This window comes from Hakea prostrata, chromosome 2 (assembly GCF_041222555.1).
Source record: "Hakea prostrata isolate BN-2017 chromosome 2, UWA_Hpros_2, whole genome shotgun sequence".
Lineage (NCBI taxonomy): Eukaryota > Viridiplantae > Streptophyta > Magnoliopsida > Proteales > Proteaceae > Hakea > Hakea prostrata.
Genome location: NC_142601.1, coordinates 64,054,202 through 64,074,939, shown reverse-complemented (window position 1 = coordinate 64,074,939; position 20,738 = coordinate 64,054,202). Strand labels below are relative to the sequence as shown.

At 36.4% G+C, this 20,738-nt stretch overlaps 2 protein-coding genes, 1 long non-coding RNA gene, 1 other non-coding gene and 1 pseudogene across 6 annotated transcripts; 4 read left to right on the top strand and 1 right to left on the bottom strand.

Annotated features, from left to right (window-relative positions):
* The first annotated feature begins 1,029 nt into the window (after nucleotides 1-1,029).
* On the top strand, nucleotides 1,030-2,419 carry LOC149025676 (uncharacterized). Its single transcript, XR_016171450.1, has 3 exons — nucleotides 1,030-1,104; nucleotides 1,348-1,419; nucleotides 1,543-2,419. It is a non-coding gene; the product is annotated as an uncharacterized LOC149025676 (long non-coding RNA).
* Nucleotides 2,420-5,853: 3,434 nt separating this feature from the next.
* Nucleotides 5,854-7,079, bottom strand: LOC149025675 (lichenase pseudogene; annotated as a pseudogene). The gene is made up of 2 exons (XR_016171449.1): nucleotides 7,047-7,079; nucleotides 5,854-6,911 (listed from the first exon to the last, which is right to left on the bottom strand). The product of XR_016171449.1 is annotated as a lichenase pseudogene (transcript).
* Nucleotides 7,080-9,086: 2,007 nt separating this feature from the next.
* Nucleotides 9,087-13,861, top strand: LOC149025673 (uncharacterized). 2 transcript variants are annotated; one of them, XM_089143164.1, is made up of 3 exons: nucleotides 9,087-9,474; nucleotides 12,874-12,984; nucleotides 13,260-13,861. In XM_089143164.1, the coding sequence occupies exons 1-3, from the start codon at nucleotides 9,452-9,454 to the stop codon at nucleotides 13,606-13,608; spliced, it is 483 nt and encodes a 160-aa protein (XP_088999290.1). In that variant the 5' UTR covers nucleotides 9,087-9,451; the 3' UTR covers nucleotides 13,609-13,861. The 2 variants fall into 2 exon arrangements, 1 of the variants encoding a protein (XP_088999290.1); XR_016171448.1 differs by lacking the exon at nucleotides 12,874-12,984.
* LOC149025674 (small nucleolar RNA SNORD96 family) lies at nucleotides 10,786-10,865 on the top strand. The gene has a single exon (XR_016171855.1). It is a non-coding gene; the product is annotated as a small nucleolar RNA SNORD96 family (small nucleolar RNA).
* A 2,077-nt stretch (nucleotides 13,862-15,938) lies between the features above and the next one.
* Nucleotides 15,939-17,685, top strand: LOC149025672 (F-box protein At3g07870-like). The gene has a single exon (XM_089143162.1). The coding sequence runs from the start codon at nucleotides 16,051-16,053 to the stop codon at nucleotides 17,428-17,430; it is 1,380 nt and encodes a 459-aa protein (XP_088999288.1). The 5' UTR covers nucleotides 15,939-16,050; the 3' UTR covers nucleotides 17,431-17,685.
* Nucleotides 17,686-20,738: the final 3,053 nt, after the last annotated feature.

Here is a 20,738-nt window from a genome sequence, read left to right as displayed (position 1 = left end):
CGGAAAACTTCCAAAGGCTTCAAGAAATCGAGAGTATCTCGTAGTCGCTGTAGATTACTTTATGAAGTGGGTCAAAGCGAAACCTTTAGCTTCACTGACAGAGAAACAAATGGAGAGATTCTTCGAAGAAGAAATTATCTACAGGTTTGGAATACCTCGGGTTCTGGGAACAAACAATCGAAAGCAATTCGAAGGGTTGGGATTCAAAGCTTTCTTCGAAAGATATCACGTTGAACATCGTTGTTCTTCGGTAGCCTACCCACAAAGCAACGTCCAAGTTTAAGTCACAAATAAAACACTACTGGACAGGATAAAAAAAATACTTGGAGGACAGTTGGGCACTTTGGATCGAGGAACTCCCGAGTGTCCTATGGTCATACCGAACCCCAACAGAAGAAACACCATTCTGCCTTGCATATGGCACTGAAGCTTTGGTTCTCGTGGAAGTTCTGGCCGGATTATTTCACTACAACGCCTTCGATGAAAAGCAAAATGACCAGAAATTTAACAAGAAAACATGGATATCAAATCAAGAAATTTAACAAGAAAACGTTGGGAAACATCAAAAGCCATAAAGAAAAATTTAGTGTGTCATACTTAGGGGTAACCAAGGAATCATATCTGATGTTGTTATAACTTACACTTGCAAACTTTCTTGTGTATACCATGAAGAATACAAGATCCCAACAGATTGTGTAAGGCTTTTGAGATTATCAAAATACTTTCATTTGTTAACATAGGTGGGCATCTGACAACACACTTACTGGCCAAATTCCTGACTTCATTGGCATGAACTGGACTAAGCTACTCCTTGTAAGACAATATGATATGAGGTCCTCTAAGTTTTAGAAACTCTAGATGATATGCATACTAAGCAAAACCAAGATATTTCATTTCATAAATTTTTTCTTTTCATAATTCAAAACTCAGAAAGAACTAACTGTTAGTTAACTTGTAATATATTTTCTTTCTTATAGTGAGGATATCAGCTGAATTATTGCTTGTAAATATCTTATCGTCAATGTTTTGTAGGAGGTGTCAAGGGAACTCATTTGAAGGACTGATACCTTCAAGTTTTTCTAATCTGACCTCCATGACTGATTTGTGAGTTTCATACTCTGTTTATGTAATTAGTAAATTATTAGATGTGTGAGGTCACCTTCCTATGCAATTATGTAGGAGTAAGGGAGATCTCTAATGGGAGTTCATCGTTGGCATTTATTAAGCATTTGAAAGCCCTAAGTATTCTTTAAGTCAGTATTTTTGTCATATTAACTTCAAGGTTGTCATATAAGCATTATTACATCTCTATGATTAAAATACAAAAAATTGATTATTGTCAAACAGGGTCTTAAGGAATAATAATATTAGTGACACGATTCCATCCAATATGGTCGACTATCAAAGTTTTGAACAACTGTAAGTTTTCCTTGTTCATTGTTACTTGTTATTTTTGGAATATAGAGTGTTAAGCTTTTGGATAGCTGCCATAGCATCATCAAACTTCTTATATTATCCTTGAAATGCTTTTACCTCTTGTAGGCACTTGAGCTTCAACAATTTAACTGGACAAATTCCAAGTTCACTCTTTAATTTGAGTAGCCTAACTTATTTGTAAGAGGAAAATATGGTATTCACCCATATTTTCTACTGTCTTGTAATATGGCTCCTTGTTTGACAATGCAACAATATTCAGAGTGGTCTTTGAGTTTCAAGAAGGCTATCACATTGGTTTTAGAGAAATGATTTGATATCTATGTTTTCTTGTTTAATTTCTTGATAATGTTTACCAACATGGTGTTTTCTTGTGTCTTCAAAACAGCAACTGGAAAAGTGTATTCTTCATTGGTTTTAGAGAAATTATTTGATATCTATTAGAAGGAGTTTGTTGACAAAGAAGGAAAGAAAGAGGGCTGACAAAGAAGAAAACGATATCTCATCGTCATCCACTGGGTCCTTTAATATTTTGAATACGTCAGAGACTCAAAAATACAGAGAGGTTGTAGGGAGGATGGACAAAAGGTCACCTGGACTATTCTAATACACATTTCATCAAATAGTTTATGCTCGTATTTCTCTGTGAAAAAACTTCTGCATAGATGGCGAATACGTACGTACAAACCCAAATTCTAATCTCGGAATGGTTCATGGTACAATCGACTATCCACCCAAATTCAAAGTTTCTGGCTCTGATGATGATCTATCCATTATGGATTGAGTTTTCTTTCCTCCATCACCAACGTACTTTCATATGTGGAGACTTTTTCCAGGTACTATAATCACGTTTAGTTTGTTAATGTTGCATTAACTTTTGAATTTGTCAAAAAGAAAATATGAACTTGAAAGATTTTTGGATGTCAAAAGACTTTATCTACTTATCTTTGATAGACTTATTCTCCACCATGCACTAAGCTACAATTTTGGCATTCAAATCCTTTACAATTCATTTCTAGGATTTTGACACCTGACAGTTAATTATCCAACGGTCATTGATTAGAACCCAACTAAGAATTTAACGTAATAAATCTCTAAATTTTCTCTCAATTTTGTCTCTTCTCTTTTTTTGAAGCTTAATTTTAGGGATTTATTAGGTTCAATTCTTAGTTGGGTTCTAATCTTGACCCTTAGATAATTAACTATCAGGTGTCAAAATCCTAGATGGGAATTGTAGGAGGTGAGAATTGTAAAGGATGTGAACCTCAATTCTTGTTCTTCCCTCTTGGTTCTCTTGTATGTTAACGTAATGACTCATACTACAAGATAAAGTACAAAGACAAAAAGTGATCGTCTTCCAATCAATCCCATCAGTAGAGCAACGTATGCATGGTAAACAACAAAATGCAAATCAAGCAAGGAGATTCAATTGAAGGCATAAAGGAAGGATAACACAAATAAGGATCAGATTGAACTAATATATCCAATGAAAACTCAAGTTTAGGATGTTTTTATTTTTCAAACACCAAGTGGGGTGTTAGTGTTTTTAAGCATCTATTTTGGAGTTCTTATGCAATTTACTCTAAATAATATTTTTAACGGAAGATCCAACAAATAAATTAATTCAGGAGATAGATATTAATATTTGAGAATAACTCATGATTAGCAATGAAAATTTCCTTATATTCAATGGGGGCACTATACATTTATAATACCTTTGTAATCCTAAACCTTAACCCTGCAAAAAAAAAATCCATTAGCAATTCCTTGGCTTACCTTCGTTGACTTGAATGACACGTGATACTAATTAATAGAGTTTAAGGTTGAAATTTTGAATAAAGGGCTTTTAAAAATCCAGTAATCGAACTTGCTTACATCAGTGTTTTACCTGGCAAAACAAGGCGTATTAATTTAGCAGATTATGTGTTAATTAAATGTGGCAAAACTTATATGTATGGTTGAGAGTATAGAGTATAGAGTATAGTAAAAAAGTCAGTTGCTCATCTTTCAATATACCAATTGACTTGAAATTGTCAAACTTAAAATCTCAATCGCTTGATTTTGTCAAACTTCATCAAAAAATGCTTAGTTTATGCTTATCAATCTAGATGAGACACTGCACTGCTTATGATTCATATTCTCATAATATCATGTTGAGCAAATTGCACTGGCCCTCTAAAATGGAGGTCTTAAAGCACTGACACTCCGTTTAATGTTTAAAAAGCACAAAGACCTCAAAATAGGATTTTCATTGGATATATTTGTCAAATTTATCATTGAAATAGTTAGACATTTTCTTACAAATATTATCTCCATTTCTTACGAATGACAGTTAAGGCAATGAAATAAGAGCCTGAATTGTTTTTTCAATAGGAGAGAATAATGTATTCTCCTAACGTTTCTCAACTACACAATAAAAATAGAATCTATGTATGACTCATTAGGAATCTCATCTTTCATCTATTTTATCAGTATTTAGAGATGGGTCCTACTCTATTGTGTGGTTGACAAATGTCAGACCATGAATGATGTTTTAGATTGTTCTTTTGTGACGGATAATTGATCCAATCATCGAGCTCATGAATAAGACATGATTCCTAAAAAGCATAACAACTCTCTAGGCCATGATTGAAGAACTATGATTCCATAAAGCAGATCTCATCATATGGTTTGATTTGGATATTGGACTTTGCCTTTAATTTCTAGCCTAATATTTCAAAAACATGTTCTTATGATGGTTTAATGGTTTTGATTATTTTTTTTTTCTTTTTTTCAATTCAAAAGGTTTTGATTATACCTAATTACAAGAGGAAACGCTATGAAGGATGATGGGTTAAAAGTGATGGAACTTTATTTCGGCGAATTTCGCCAATATTTCGGCGAAAGTCGCCCATATCGCCAGTGGGCGAAATAAATAAAAATGAATCGAAACCCGAGATTGCAACTTCAAGATGTCGCCAGAAATTCGTCGGCGAAACTTCATCTTCATCGATGAAAGCTTACAAATCCATAGCCTTTAGACCTTCCGGTGTTCTTATCTGTGATGATAACAGCTTCAAGAATATCTCCAAAGTGTTCGAGATATTTCCTCATTTCTTCAGTTTCAAACAGTTTGGGTCTCCCAAGCTAAACCCCCAACGAACACCTTCGTATCAGTTGTGTCACCAAACGGAGACCTATATTGTGTGTAAGCCATCGCCCGTCGCTGAAAACGAACGAACATCGCTGCCGGATCGTTGAAGCTGAAGAAGAAGAAGAAAGAAAGAGAGAGCTTTGTCTGAACGATGAAGAGACTGACGATGGAGGTTTGAGATGGCGATGGAGAGACTGAGAAGAGGTTGGTTGCCGGAGATGGCGATGGCGATGGCGGTTTGAGATGGTTTCTGCACTGCGCCTGCAAGAAGAAATGAGGAAGAAAAAAAAAGCAATTAATGAAGAGTTATGCGTTTGCTTCATTCTTACGTTAATGAATAATTAATAATACTTCTTATAACTTGTACAATACATCTCAGAAGTCAGAACAATAAATGCAGGTTTTGGTTTTTGCAAATTTCAAAATTCAAACTGCACTGTTTTTTAATAAACCTTTTAATAGCAGCGAAATCTCGCCATATCGCCCGGTTCGCTGGGTAGTGAACCGGGCGAGATTTTCGAAACTTCGTTCCTTAGTTAAAACAATAATTAAGACTTCTGAAACCCTAAAGTATGGGAAAAATCCTCTTTTGTCGATCACTATGTCTAAGTTTTGAACCCGCCGCCACTTAACCATCACATACTAATAATAAAAAAAATCTTTGACAAAAATTGACAGTTAGAAGAACAGAAAGAAAAATTGGAGCATAGTAGATAATTGTGCATTTATTTATTCAAAACATGGAGAAATACAAATTTATTAAAAAACGACACATTAGTTTGAGGTAGGTCATATCTATGGCCAAAAGTAGACTAAGGTTTATAATTAATATTTATAAATAACTATATATGATGTGACGACACATTAGTTTCAGGTATGTCATATCTATAACCAAAAGTAGACTAAGGTTTTCTATCAAAAAAAAAAAAAAGTAGACTAAGGTTTATAATTAATATTTGTAAACAGTTTTGATGTGATCTTCACTCATTCTTTGTTCTCTTTTTCTTTTACAAAATATATATATATATATATATATAAAGCAACATGAAGAGATTAGAGAAGACTTTTTTACTTAGAGGTTTAAGTATTTAGATTGTTTCTTCAATATACCTTCGTATAAGGTACATGTAAATTTCTTTTGAATATTGCATTGTATCCTAATTTTCGAATAAGTATGGATTAGGGTTTAACAAGTATTTTTAAGTTTTGGACCCGTAGCCACTTAACCATCCCACGACTAATAAAAGAAAATTTTTTGATAAAAATGGCAGCTAGAAGACCATAAACAAGATTGGAGCATATGATTAGTAGATGATTATGCATTTAATTATCCAAAACATAGAGAAAATACAGCTTTATTAAAGGACTACATGAAACTTAACTGACAAACTCCATAGAAACTACATGGCAGGAAAACCCACTTTCTGGTAGAACCCAACAACCGCCTTACGTATCATGGACATCACTGAACTAGAACCAAAATTAATTGGATATTTGCGTTGTTTATTTGGATAGAAAATTCCCCAGTGTTTCTCATACTCTGGTTGCTTCCAGTTCTCATCAAACATGGCAAATATATAAGTTTCAATGGGCTTTCCAGATCTCTTTGGAGTTCCACCCTTCACATGATTAATCAGATTCACGTTGTAAGTTCTTGCATTATCCACTGAAGTTGCAGTTCCACCTGCAGATGGCCAACCACTCTCTGATATAACTATATTCAGAGAACCACCACCAAATCTCTCAAGAGCTGAATACAAAGCATCAACCATGGCATCAAAAAGGTTTCTATATCCAAAAGAACCATCTTGTACAACAATGGATGGAGCTGTAAATAGGGCATAAGAAAGACTAATGTCTCTTGGATTACCAATGTAACTTCTAAAGGCACCTTGGGATGGAGGGTAAGAGTTTCCTAGTATTGATGTGTCTACTGCAGTAGACACCTTGATTTGGTTCTGCAATCCAGCTGATGCAATTGCATTATAGATATTTCTCATGGCAGGAAGAACAAAGGAAGAATATTGGGCTGTGGCGCCATTGGTGGGACTTACTTCATTTCCAACTGCAATATACTTGAATTTGACACTAGGCCAGAAGGATCTTATGTTATTTTGAACCCATGCATTTGCAGCAGAAGGGTTGGATGCTAGACTCTGAAGATCTGAGTTTGGGACACCTAACAGGACTTCAATGTTGGAGCCTCTAAGTGCTTGGAGGGCTTGTTGATTTGGGTCATAAAGCCTCATTCTTCTAATGTTATTTGCCTTGCATAGATTCACAACGTCTTGTTTTGATGGTAAGTTGTCCCCTTGCATTCCATAGCAAATACCTGTTTGTGCATCTGCAGTAATAGAATCAAACTTTAGTTAGTTCATGACCTTCTGTAATTTTACTGTTTGTATAAAAGACTACAGTTGAAGACTTCTCTACATGCAAGAAGAGAGAGAGAGAGAGAGAGAGAGAGAGAGAGGTGCACCTGCAAAGTGTAGGGTAGCAGTCAGCAGCGCAAGAACAATGCATGTTTATCTTGGTGAGGCTTGGGCTTCACCGCCTCTTCCTTAAACAACCATGCCCAAGGCCTCCCTTTTGTTTCTTCACTCTTTGATGTATTCCAAATGTCCCAAATAGAACTCATCACCTGTTAATCCCATCTCCATCCCCTCATTCAACCCTGTCCAATAGGAAGACAATTCTTCAGATATATTCTCAACATCTCTGAACAGTATCTGGCTCTGAAACTGCATGGTGATGCAGGGAGCTAGAAGTCGATTTAAATTTGTATGAGATAATCACTATAGTTGTTCGATTTATAAGATTCTGTTAAGTTTATGCATGCAAACACATCGATGACATGGATAATTTCAAATGATGAAATATCTCACGATGTTACCGAGCATCATCAAATGTCTAAAACCAATACTAATACGCATATAAGAAGGCCCGACAAGATTGACATTCCATGGAACTGCTTGATACCTTGAAGGGACTTCTTGGGTTTAAATTTTGATACATCTACAGAAATTTTTATATTTTGAATTGGGATTCTTTACACCAATGGATAGAAGATTGTGATCCTGTGATGATCTTCCCACTACATGTTTGTCTACTAGTTCGTTTTATCGAGTCTAGATTGTTATCATCTCCCCTCAAGGGAGAGGTTTTTGCTCTCCTGACGCTATTCTATGAAGAAGAGGGGTGGGGCCCACATGGGATCCATTGGAGATCCTTTACTATCTTTGATTCATTTCGTCATACCCAGACATGCGCGTCATTTCTATTATGTGATGAAGAAGCAGAGGGGAGCATTTACCTCTACTCTGACGAATAAAAGATCAGACTCCCTATTATTAATGCTCAGAGGTCAGCCTTCTTTTATATGTACGGTGAAGAAGTATGAGAGGAGCATAATTCTAATGCAGATTCATCTATTTCTTTCTTTCTTTCTTTCTTTCTTTCTTCTTCTTCTAAGCTAGATCCGTGTATCATTATATTATCCAAAGCAAAGCCATCGGCATGATGTGACCCATATATAGTTATCTTGATTTGGATAGTTTGGTGATCCTTTACCTAATCAAATGACCAAGTCCGATATTGAAATGGCATATTCCATTGAGAGATTAGGATCGTAGGATCCACATGATCCAGTCAACTAATTTAGTAAGTCAAGGTGTCAATTGTCAGAATTTATCATGAATCCTGCTATACGTTAGATGAATTTTCCAACTTCCAATGGAGTTGACACACAGCCACTGAGCTATTTCAGATCAAAAGGTGGTGTTCACGTATTTGAATTGAACTACATGAAGCCTTTTAAGTTTCAAATATGAATTAGTCAAGTCTGGCAACCAAATCCTTACCATCTTATCCCATGCTTCATGGTTACCATCTTATCCTGTGTTTCATCAAAATATAAAAAGACCATCTTAACAGAGAATACCAGGATGAAAAACGAATCCTTTATCCCCACATTAATAACAATCCTTCCCCTTCATACGTGCACTCTGACAATATTTCCACAATTTAGAAAAGACAACTATGCTACTACAGAAGGAGCCTGAGCATTACAAATGGGTATAGCACGAGTCGGAAGAAAATTGAGCAACCGGAGTCAAATTTTTTCAAAGTTGTAAAAAAGCAAATGTATTCTGAAATCGGGCAAAAGGGGAATCGGATGCAATAAGGGTAAAATTTCGGTTGCTCAGTCGATGGATTTCGATTCAGTATTTCAAGGGGAAGCCATCAGAGTAAGGGGAAGCCTCTTTCATTGTGTCTTGATGGATTTGGAGTTAGAATTAGATCCTCTTGATGGATTTGGAACTAGAATTAGATCCTCTCGGCTGTGTTAATGTTTTGAAAGTTGGGGAATGGTCTAAGGTGTATTTAATTTGGCCGTTGTGTAAGGTCTATCCTTTTTTCCTTTTTACATTCCAAAAGAGCTTTAATAGTATGGTTGACTCTCTGGCAAATTAAGTATGCTCTATGCAGGATGGAGCTAAACTCTCGGCCTTGTGTGGCTGAATTTTATTCAGCTTTCTTGTGTCCGTCTCGCTGTAATGAATGAACATGTATTGAAAAAACAAAAATGCAAATGCATTCTTAAAGAACAAAAGATGACATAATAAATGCTATCCAAGGCGATCTTCTAACATACATTGTGGACTTCGTTAATGATTAGGTCCTGGCATGTAATAGTCATCATCGAGAAGAAATTCACCCACCATTAACATGAAATGATTTTATTTTTAATATCCTCATCTTAATTCTTAAATTCAAAGAAATGAAGTTATAATTTTACCCTTAGAGAAATCACCCACCATTTACTTCACGTCGACGGAGACCCCTAGCCGGGAGTGAGAATTTTTAGCAAAACTATAGAAGCAAATGGAGCGCATGGTGCGAGTGAGGTAAACTGCTGGACCCTGAATCTGTGAAAGTCTTTTTTTCTTTCTTTTGTAAAAATCGTTACTTGTTCGTATAGGTTTTAATCGGTTGATAGAATTCAGAAATCCAGTGAAAGTGAGTTCAGTGACATACCTTGTCGTGAATAAAACTTCTTGATGTTTCTATTTGTTTTGTGTACCAGTAGGCTTTGAATCGATTTCTACTTCACTGTTGTTAGTTTGGGTTTGGCATGAATCATGAATCATGTAACTACCAGAGCACAGCGGCAAGAGCGGATTGTGAGGAGAGAGCTAAGGTTAGGGCACCGGTGGAGAGGGGAGAGAACAAGAAGTTAAAAGAGAGTGGGCTGAAGTATCATACACAAGTCAGTTTATCGATTTTCAATCTGGGTTTTTGTTTTCGTAGGCTTGGGTTCGGGTTTTCGTTTTTTGATTTTGGTCTGGCTTTCTGGACATCTTACCCGTGTTGCCATTGAGTTTTTAGCAACTTAGAAGTTCTGTGAGAACCCTAGAAGGAGAAACAGAGGACGACCATGAATTTCTAAAAGGGAAAAGAGGCTCCACAAAAAAAAATTCTACCTTGATTTCTCTATACTCGCATCAAGAAACATAAATCTTACGAATCCCTAAGGGCCGGTGGTTCTAGAGAATCAAATCTCTCGATTCCAATGGGGATTTTTCCCGTTTGTGTGCCTAGCTAATCAGAGATTCCCTTTCGCATGGTCTGGTCGGAATGGGTGCAGAGTTTCACCCTTAAAAATCATTAAACATTTGAACATTAACTCAGTAAATATTTTTCAAGATAAATCCCATTACCAAAGATTCCTCCGATTTTTGACCATGACTGAGATTGGTCTATAGTTTGACTCTAGATTAACATAAATCAAGTAACCAATCCCTAAGAGCATGTTTGATTGGATGAATCATGGATTTGAAATACATAGATTCATGAATCGGGTTTGTCAAACCATTTGGTTGGGAAAGCACCCAATGGTTTCCGAATGAACGAAACTTGCGATTGAATGAGACTTCGTTGTGAGGGTTTTCAAACAAGAGAGCCTTTGAGCTAGCGTCCTCAAGCTCCCAGAACCAGATCTCTCCTCCCGAACGACACTGATCTCTTCCAAATCTTCTTCTTCTTCTTCTCCTCCTGCTTGACACTAGGGCTCTCAAGCAAGCCGATTCCTTGTTTCTTGTAATCTGCTTTATAATATTTTGTATCTTAACAGTCTGTTCATGGGCACTTATTTAGAATCTAATACTCTTTCTGCAGTAGATTATTGTGTATGTCCTTCTTGTCTGAATTCTAGCTAATGGCCTATGATCACTTAAATAAAACATCTTTCGGGACTGAATGGTTTAAGCCTTGATGTTATTCTGCAATTCTGAGGCCTTAAAATAGACTCGTGTTAGAATTAAAATTACGTTTTTTCCCAAAATTTCAATTTTGTTTTCCCCTCTGCGTATCCATTTATTATGGATACTACTATGATAGATCAGCAGTCTGTATGTAAACTTGTCTCATTAAGCATGTATTTCTTTTTTGGTAGAAAGGAAATTCATTGAGATAGTAAAGCGGAGAAAACAAAGCTACAAAGAGACTGCACCCAAGTAGAGGAAATGGGCCAAAGAGTTGGGACCGTCACCAACCAGGCCCTTCGGGCTAGGTGATCAGTGGACTCGTTGATCCGCCTGGAAACATGTTTAAAAGAACACTTTTCAAGCCTATGTCCCACATCTAAGATATCTTGGATGATGGGGGCAACATCAAGAGGGGGGTAGAGCCATTCACTAAACTAATGAGCTCTTTACAATCAGATTCAAAGTAGCCAATGTCAATTCCTTCCCCAAGTGTGTAATGAACAGTCATCCTAAGCGCCTTTGCTTTTGCCATAAAGTGCAGAGGTAGCTGAGTTGGGCTCAGAAACTGCTACAATGGGCCTTCCTTGGTGGTCCCTGATCATGCATCCCAAACTTGCAAAGCCTAATTCTTGGTCATAAATTGTGTCAGTGTTGATCTTGTGTGCTCTACTTGGAGGGGGTTTTCAGTGATCCAAACCTGTGAGTCCACCATCAATTATGATAGTTTGGGTTGGGCCCAGCCATGCTTGGACATACTCTTGCACCAACTTCCATGCCTCTTGACCCACTTCATATGGGTTCCACGACCTTCTTGGTGTCATTGAATTTCTACTCTTCCGTGTTGAAGAATCTTGGACTTGTATGGTTAGAATCTTTATTCTATTTCCTGTTTTTGTCCTTTATAAAGGATGAAATGTCCCTTATTAGTATGAATCCTGTTGGTTTTCTATTTATCTCAGTTCAATCCATTCATGGTCTGTTTGAAAATTCTCTTGCCAACCTTGTGCACGGAAGAATTACTGTTTCTGGATTTTCAAAGTGGTTTCCTGCCCTGCAACTTCTCAGAACCCCCCCCCCCCCCCCCCCCCACAAATTGTTGGACAACTTAGATGGTTTTAGAGACTGGTTTTGGAAACCCAAAGAAACTAGTGTAGTTCAGAGATTCAAAGGGGGAGAGTCAAAGGTCAATATACAGAGTGGTTCATATTTAATGGACTTAAACCAACGGAGAGAGAGAGAAGAGAGAAAAGCCACCTTTTTGCTACTGTTAAAACCTACTTTAACTGGCTAAACAAAACCCTCAAGCAAAAAAATGTTGGACCGTCTCTACTACCTTACATATCTTTTAATGGGTAGATATGGAGAAAAACTAGCTAGACTAAGGTTGGTCCTATAAAACCTACTTTAACTGGCTAAACTAAGCCCTCAAGCGACAAATTGTTGGACTGTATGTTACTACCTTATATCTCTTAATGGGTAGGTACAGGTATGGGGACTAATAATATAGGTAGAAAAAAGAATACCCAGATTTGATACTTCTTGCCAATAGTAATTTGTTCAAAGGATCCAAAGGCTATAGAAGTGAGCAATGGGAAGAAATGAAGAAATAATAGCTCAATAAGATAACTTTTAGGTGGGATAAAATGGTTTAGTCTTGCTAATACTGCGGTCCCTAGCTAGATGGAGTGCACTTCCACTGAATGAGCATATAGATTCTGAAATCTATATTCATGAAAGTGTTCCAGTAATGAGTTGAGCATTGTTTCTTTGGGTGGATGATGACGGTTCTGATCAACCCTTAATTACCTCTTCTTCTATTCTCATTGGACTCTGTGTTTCATTCTGGCTACTTTGGGGTTATTATTTTTTATGTTTATTGGTAATTAATGGTGAATGTGTAGTAATCTGATAACCATATGTTTATTGGAAGGAAATTATTGCTTTTTCTTATTTTGGGCTTATGTGGACTTGGACGTGTATGTCAATATGTAGCAGCATTTTCCCTTGATTGATACAAGTTATGCTGCCATTTGGCTTCAGTTCTCTTTCAGTTACAGGTATCCTTTTTACTATACTGAGGGAAAATGTGGATGGGAGTCCTGACTTGGTTAAGGAAGTCTTCAAAGTGAGAATGAAGCTGGAACAAAATGAGTACGGATTTTGGAGAATATTTATGTCTTGTTAGAAAAGGTCCTGTGTTGTACACAATTTATCAGATTTTTCAGATGTAATTTGAGTTTTAGAGTGGTTTTGAATGCTTCACTTTCAGTTGTGACTGAAGGTATCTTTATTATTCTCTTGACTTTCAGGTGTGACGGAAATTTGTTTGTTATCAAGTTGTTACCTTACAGTTTCTTTGATGCCTTTGGTGGTTAGGTATTTATCTACTTGGTTTTAATTGGAAGTGTTTGCTGTCATGTTCAAAGGTCCGCAAGTCGTCGGAGGCCAGCATCAAATGCTCTCCCTGGGGCTTCAAAGAAGAAGAAGAAGGACAAGACAGTGGTTGACAAAGTAGCAAGTACGTTGAACAAGCTGGCTGCAGCATTTGACAGGTTTCTGGACTCGGAAGATGGTATGGACCATCTTCCGGGTCTCTCGAAAAAACTCACAGCTGCACTTGAGGCATTTCCTGGCCTTGATGTCCGTCAGAGAATGGGTGCGAAAAGTTTTTTAATCCAAAACATAGATGAAGCCCAACTGTTCTTGGATTACATGCATGAAGAGAAGGTGATAATGCTCGATGATTATGTCCTCGTGGGCAAAGGATCAACATAACGACATTACCCAGAAACTTAAACATATGTGAACAAAGAAAACATAAGTTCTTTTGTTTAACGCGTGGAATGCAAACTCTAGTTGGGATTTTTAGTTTAATGGGTGGGAATAGAAATATTAGGTATTCTAGATTTCTTTTTGTAAGTCTGTTATTGGAACTCTCTTTCCAGGTTGAAGAACACTTTGTTTAACAGTTTAATTCTTGTAACACTGTGGGGTTGCCCGTTTAGAAATTTAGTAAAAGCGTAACAAAGCCTAGACTTGAAGTTTTTGAATATGTTGGTGTTAGTTTTTGACACTGGTATCTTTCCAAAGGTAACTGCCAAAGAAATGTCTTTGCAAAGGTTGCCCATTTATAAAACACTTGTTTTTTTGGCTAGCAGAAGAAAACTAAGTCGAGCAGGACCGGACAATGTCTTTCTGGGAGCAGTGGTTTCTGGTTTTGGGTGGAACCTGTCAATATCGTATCCAAACTCTATTGTGAAAGAGGCTGTGGTTTACAAGTTCAGTGCCAATTGAAAACCTCTCCTATTACTTTGGTGATGAAAATTGAAAACCTCTCCCATTGATATATCTTTATTCAATAAAATAAAAAATTAATATTCAAAACCTTGTTAACATAATTTAGTATCGGTATTTTTTACATAGTTAAAGAAAGTGTCAGTTACAAACACAGTTATTTGCCCTTAATAAGTTTATTTGAAATATTACATTGGAGCCAAAAGAAAGATGTCAATATTCATGATGAGAAATTGGGATGTAGAATTATTAGATATTAATTCTCTATATACTAGCTTTTATTATTTATATATATTATATCGCATTAGTGCAAAAAAAAAATCAATTTTTTTGGGAACTAAAAATGACTTACTTTGAAAAATAAAATTACCGTAAAAATAATATAAAAAGTGAACTCATAGTCAAATATGATCAAAATGATTGAAGGTCAAAATTGAGACTTATAGTTATATCAATGTTAATATGAAGATTAGAGTAAAAATCTAGTATATGATTAGGGTCAAATTGATGTTAACACTAGAGCCAAAATTAGGATTAGGACCAAGCCAAAATCAAATGGATGCTTACTACATTGGTAATGAGGATATAATTTATTTTTATTAATTTTCTAAAAAACATGATCATGTTTTTAAAATTTGACACCGGTCAAGTATTCACCCATGTGGATTGTAATTAATTCTTTTCCATATGGATGGAGGGTCTAAATTCAAATCAATGCCAGGATCAGAGTCAATATCAAGGCCAAGATCAAAGTCAAGATCAGGGCCAAAATCAAGCCCAATCAGAGCAATGATCAGAGTTAAAATGAGGGACAGACCAGGACAGGCTGAGTGGGCCAGAGAGTAATCCCAAGCTTGCCCTTGGCACTAGTTCAAGGCCTGAATATTTTTGCCCTAACCCTTCTTTAGGGCTAAAATCTTTAGCCCAAGCCCTATTCGGGCTCAAGGCGGGCTTAGGGCGGGTTAGGGCCGCCAAGGCCCAACTGCACCCCTATAATGTGCGAATAAATGAAGTAGTAATTCATACGGGGAATGAAATGAGATAGTCTTTCATGTGATTCACATTTTTAATAACATCACAATTTTGGAACAATTTTTTGTGTTAATTTTATTTCATTTTCATTTACTGCTTCAAATTATAGTTGAAAATATTATTTGTCTTTATGATATATCCAATAACTTTATAATTAATGGTTGCCTACGAGAATGACTTGTGATGAGTTTATCTAATTGTGAGCTTGTCCAATCTAATCTTGATAAGTATTACCAAATGTTCGAACTCTACATGAATAATAAATAAAGTATTATGATATTGCTAGTAATTGTGTACATAAATTTGAAAACTAAATAATTACCGTGTCATATAAAATATTTTACTCATCTACTTTATCTGAAATTTTTTCTGTACTTTTACATGTAGTTAGACGTCGCGTACACATAAAATTTTACTACTATATCAAAACATTATTATGTCAACACAAACCTCAGTTTTAGGAAAAATCAAAAATATTATAAAATCTGATAAAAAAATTATAAATTGGGCCGAATTATCGTGGTCGGACCATGATTTCGACCTTACGGTGGTCGGACCGTAGAGAAGATTCTAGATATATCTTTGTAATTGTCTAGTAAGATAGATTCCTGAGGAGTTATCAATTGGTAGAGTTCAAGAAGGAATCTAATTGTTTACTCAAAAAAAAATCTAATTAAGGTTTTGAGTTCTGGAAAAACTCAAAGATCTAAAGATTAAAGAGAAGAATAAAAGGAGGAACAGGCTAAGAGAGTGGGGTACGTTTTTTCGAAGAGATTCATTCTCATTGTTTCTTACATTCCTGAATATATTCTAATTCGTCTAATTTACCGACTTCCCACTCCTTCATTATGGTGAATTCGGCCGAGGGTCTTTACTTAAAGGTTGTTGTAGATGAAGAATGTTGAGGCAATGGCTCAAGAGAAGATGAGTACGAGAAAGAAAATGAGAAATTGTGTGATGAAACGCCATGATCATCACATGGTATTTGCTGATTTTCCTGAAGATGTTTTCTTTAACGTGCTTTCGAAATTGCCTATGAAGACCCTTATGAAGTTCAGGTGCGTGTGTAAACGATGGCGTTATCTGATATCTCATGATCCTTATCTCATTCAAATTCACTACCACCAATCCAAATCGAAACAATCTATTCTCTTTTTTGTTTCTATTAGGGCCTATCCATTCAGAAAGGGTCCCTTCTCTTTTTCCCTAGAATCCATGGATAGAGAAAGAAATCCCATAAGCAGATTCAATTTCAAGTTGAAGAGATGGTATGCTCAGGTTTTACCTACACGTTTCGACCTGGTTTGTATCGTTGATGACGGGACTGTTCATGTTTGTAATCCCAGTACACATGAAATAGTAACATTGCCAGAAGACCCAAAACTTCCTTTTTACCGTCCTCTTACTTATGTGGGTTTCGGATATGTTGAATCAAGGGACGAGTATAAGGTAGTTCGCTTCATTCCCCCTAATCATGGCCGTATTAATTATCATGGTAGAGATGAGGATGTTGAACCTGGTGATTTCATTCCCAAGTGTCAAGTCTTTAACTTAGGAGGAACGAGAAAAAATTCAAGTTCAGGTTCTTCAGGTTCTTCTTCTTCTTGGGCTTGGAGAAGCGTGGTGGTTCCCCCATACAAGGTTGTCTATGCTAATCAGCCGGCCTTCGTTAATGGAGCCATCCACTGGCTTGTCTTGTACGAGCTCTGGGAGGATGTGGCTTACCGTGACAATGTGATTGACCCTGTCAAGAAGATCCTTGTGTTTGATGTGGAGAGAGAAGAATTCAGTTTAATCCCATGCCCTGAAGATAGTCCTGATCTTAAGCCTCCCGACATGCTAGATATTAACCATCTAGTCCAATTGATGGAGTTAAGAGGGTTGTTGTGTCTTTCATCCTGTGTTGAAGGTTTAGGTTCCAAAATGGACATATGGATGCTTAAAGGCTACAGGGATATTGCTAGTGGTAGTGGTAGTGGTAGCGGTACATGGGTGAAACAATACAGTATTGACCTCAATGTTTTGCACCGTGGCTACCGACTGAGCGAGATTGACTTGCTAAGCGGTTTAGGTTATGCACCTAGAGACATAGATGACACAAAGATTTTAATTGAGACGACTTCAAGAGGTTTAGGCTACTACCATCTCCAAACTGCAAGTTTTGAAGGACTAATTCTGCATAGTAGACCAAGCAAGCTCAGGCTACGTTTCACTTTCTTTGTGGAGAGTTTACGGTCACCAACACAATTGCCACCACCACTGGATTTCTGATGAGTAATATCTAACAAATGTTGAGTCTTCATCTCATTTCTAGCCAGCTATAGAGGAGTGGTTACTCCTCTGTCATGCAGGGAAGACGTTGGAGCAGCTGAGCTAGGCTGAACCAAACACCACATAGAAACAGTCTCATATTTTTGTAGCTGCCATATATAGTGGTATATGTTTCATGTCATTCTATTTATAACATGGACGACTTGTACTGGTTAAAGGTTGCTTGCTAATAATATCTGTCTTTTTCTGTTGGGCTTTAAAATCATCTCTGATAATCTTTTATTCTTTTGTGTCTAGCTGTAGTTTTGTGATTTGTTTAAGGTAATTTACACTTGAACTTGTTTTTCTGTATCCAATCTCCCAAGATAAAGTAGGTGAATGACACTTCAATTTTGAGCGGTTTGGGTGTTTAGTAGATCATGTAGATCACAGCTTTGCGTTTACTACTAGTATTATGTGTTGGAACTATATGATTGGAGTAGGACATCAAATTGAAGGTGTAAATCACATAGTTGCCTGCAGTTCAGCAGCCATTATGACCATCCCATGGATTCCATACTGACCCATTGGTTGTTAGATGAGTTCCTCAGCAGATTGGTGCTTTGAATTCTGAGCAGGAATTTTTGAGCTCGTCTAGCAACCATTGGATCTAAAGAATGAACCATTTCCATTTCCATAAATTTTTAAGTTTGTCTTATATAATCATTGATGAAAAAGCAAGCAAGATTCCACCCATAAGAGTATAAAAGGAAGCGATCTGAAGATATTTCAGTACGTGATGATGCGAACTCAGGGGGAGGCCGGATAATATGCCTTAAATGCTTTTTATTGAGAAACTCATTCAGAGGACCTCTTGGAAATGTAAGCAACAGTAGTACTGCCTAATTCTACTAGGCCTTATCTTCAATTGAATGAGGCAGGGTTTCATGTGTCCTGTTTTGCCATTCAAGTGAAACCAAGGCCTTTATATGCAATATCAACTGTGTGCACTTTAAAATGTTGCAGCCACTTTTCACTTTTTTTTTCTTCTTTTTCTCTCTCTTCTATTCTCTTCACTAGTGGGGTATATTCTAACTGGAAGTAAAAAGATCGTTCCATTTTCTGCAAAATGATACATATATTAGTGAAGAACGGCTCAGAATTTATCAACAGAAAAGAAAGCACATTTGTCATTTTAAGATCTATTTCAAGTTGTGATCTCAACATATCATGGGTTTGGTATAAAATATCAATTGTTTCCTTATAATAATTTAATATTGTTCAAAGCAATACCTTCCTTTAGTGGAAAGTTGCATTGCTTGTGCTATGATCATTTTAATTATTGAAAATATTCTAATACTTCTATTAAGAATTAAGAATTTTATGCATCATATGGGGATGGTTTTATGTGGAATTACCACACTGAACTCAACCTTGTAAAGATGCAATTGTAAAGAATTTTATGCATCATTTGAGGATGGTTTTATGTGGCATTCTTACACCTTCTTATGATGAGGCTGCTGGTAGGAAATGTACCTTCTACTGTGAATATCCTCTTGCCAGTTTCCCTAAGTGTAGCAAAACTCTTCACGAGATTTTAATTTTATGTTACCCCATGGTAAATTTAATTATTGACTTCTGTTGCAGCAATAGGAGATGGAGCCAGCATAATTGGTGGAAAAGAAGAAGAGTATGCATGACTTGAAGTGATTGACACACCAAACTCTCTCTGCATGCATAAGTTTGAATATATATAAGGGGTTCACCATTCAAGTTTAGAGCGCTCACTCTCAAACAAAGTAGGCGTGAAAGGGATTCCATGCCTGCGGAATTAAGATCAGGTCCATCAGGACTATCTTCAGGGAAAGGATTCATCAAAGTATTTCCTGGTTTAGTTTCTTCTTGTAATAAGGACAAACTTTGTGTGAAGCCTGTATTTTTTGAGAAGCAAACTCGTTCTATTTATTTACCTTCTCTTAATAATAGTTAATAATAGAAAATATATTCATTTTATGTTAATTCATACTGATGCATAGGTCCATCGCCAACATGTGTTTATTACTGGCCATAGATACGTTGTTACTTTTGTTGATTGTCACTCTCGTTCTATGTGGATTTATCTTTTAAAAACAAAAACAAAAACAAAAAAGAAGAAGAGGTTTTTCAATGTTTTTCGTGATTTTCATAATATGATTAAAACATAGTTCAATACCAGACCTTCATAGTGACAATGGCACGGAGTATATTGATGGTAAATTTTAGAGATATCTCTCTGACTCTAGCATGATACATCAGATCAATTGTGTTGATATGGCTGCTCAAAATGGGATTGCCAAAAGGAAGAACCAGCATCTCTTTGAGATAGCAAGTTCTATTATGAATGGGAATTACGGCTCACACCAAAAAAACTATAGGTCATTCGCTATTCACAACAAGGAAACTTGGAAGTGCATATCAAGTAGTGGAAAGACTTACCTCCTAGCGAACACACTTGGGAGACCTTTGTTGATATGCACCATCAATTTCTCAAATTTTATCTTGAGGACAAGTGAAATACTCCCAAATTGCACATGAACATAAAGAGGGTCGAATCACCTAGGCCTATGTAGAAAGGGACACTTAAATTGTTTTCTGTGGTTTGATGTATTGTCTATAGGTTGTAATCGTGGTTTTTCTCTATAATATAGTTTGTTTCCTACCAAAAAAAAATGTAGAAAGGGACACTATTATGGCCTACGTGTAAAGTATAAGTAAATTAGTTAGGATTTCGTTTGGAATAAGAATGGGAATGAAGGGAGAATTGAGCGTAGGGAATTGATATAAAGGTTGAGGGAGGTTAGCTCTAGGGATAGGAGAAAAAAAAGAAAAGAAAAGAGGATTCTGTTGCTGCAAATTGAAAGGAGAGCTACTCAAATTGAGACAACAGGTTAAATCCCCTAAATTGATAATTGATCTTCCATCACGTGTGTTGTTGTGTGCTGTTTTGGTGCGTAGTTAACCAGAGTCTAACAGTTTCACTTGGACATACGACACTGTATTTTTCCATACTGGACATAAGAAAGTTTCACTTAACGAAATCACAAAATTTCAAGGGGGGCAACAGAAGAAAAATATATATATTATTTGCAATTAGTGTTTATTTGGTACAAATCCATGTTTAAACCAAAACTACAAGAGAGAAAACAACAAAAAAACAAAAGAACTTTCTCTTGCTACTCTTTTGCCACCATACCACAACACCAACTAATTAGAAAAAGAAACATACATATATCAGCATATACATTAGCATACAAAGGGAAATACATTTTTTTAAAATTTTTCTTCATATT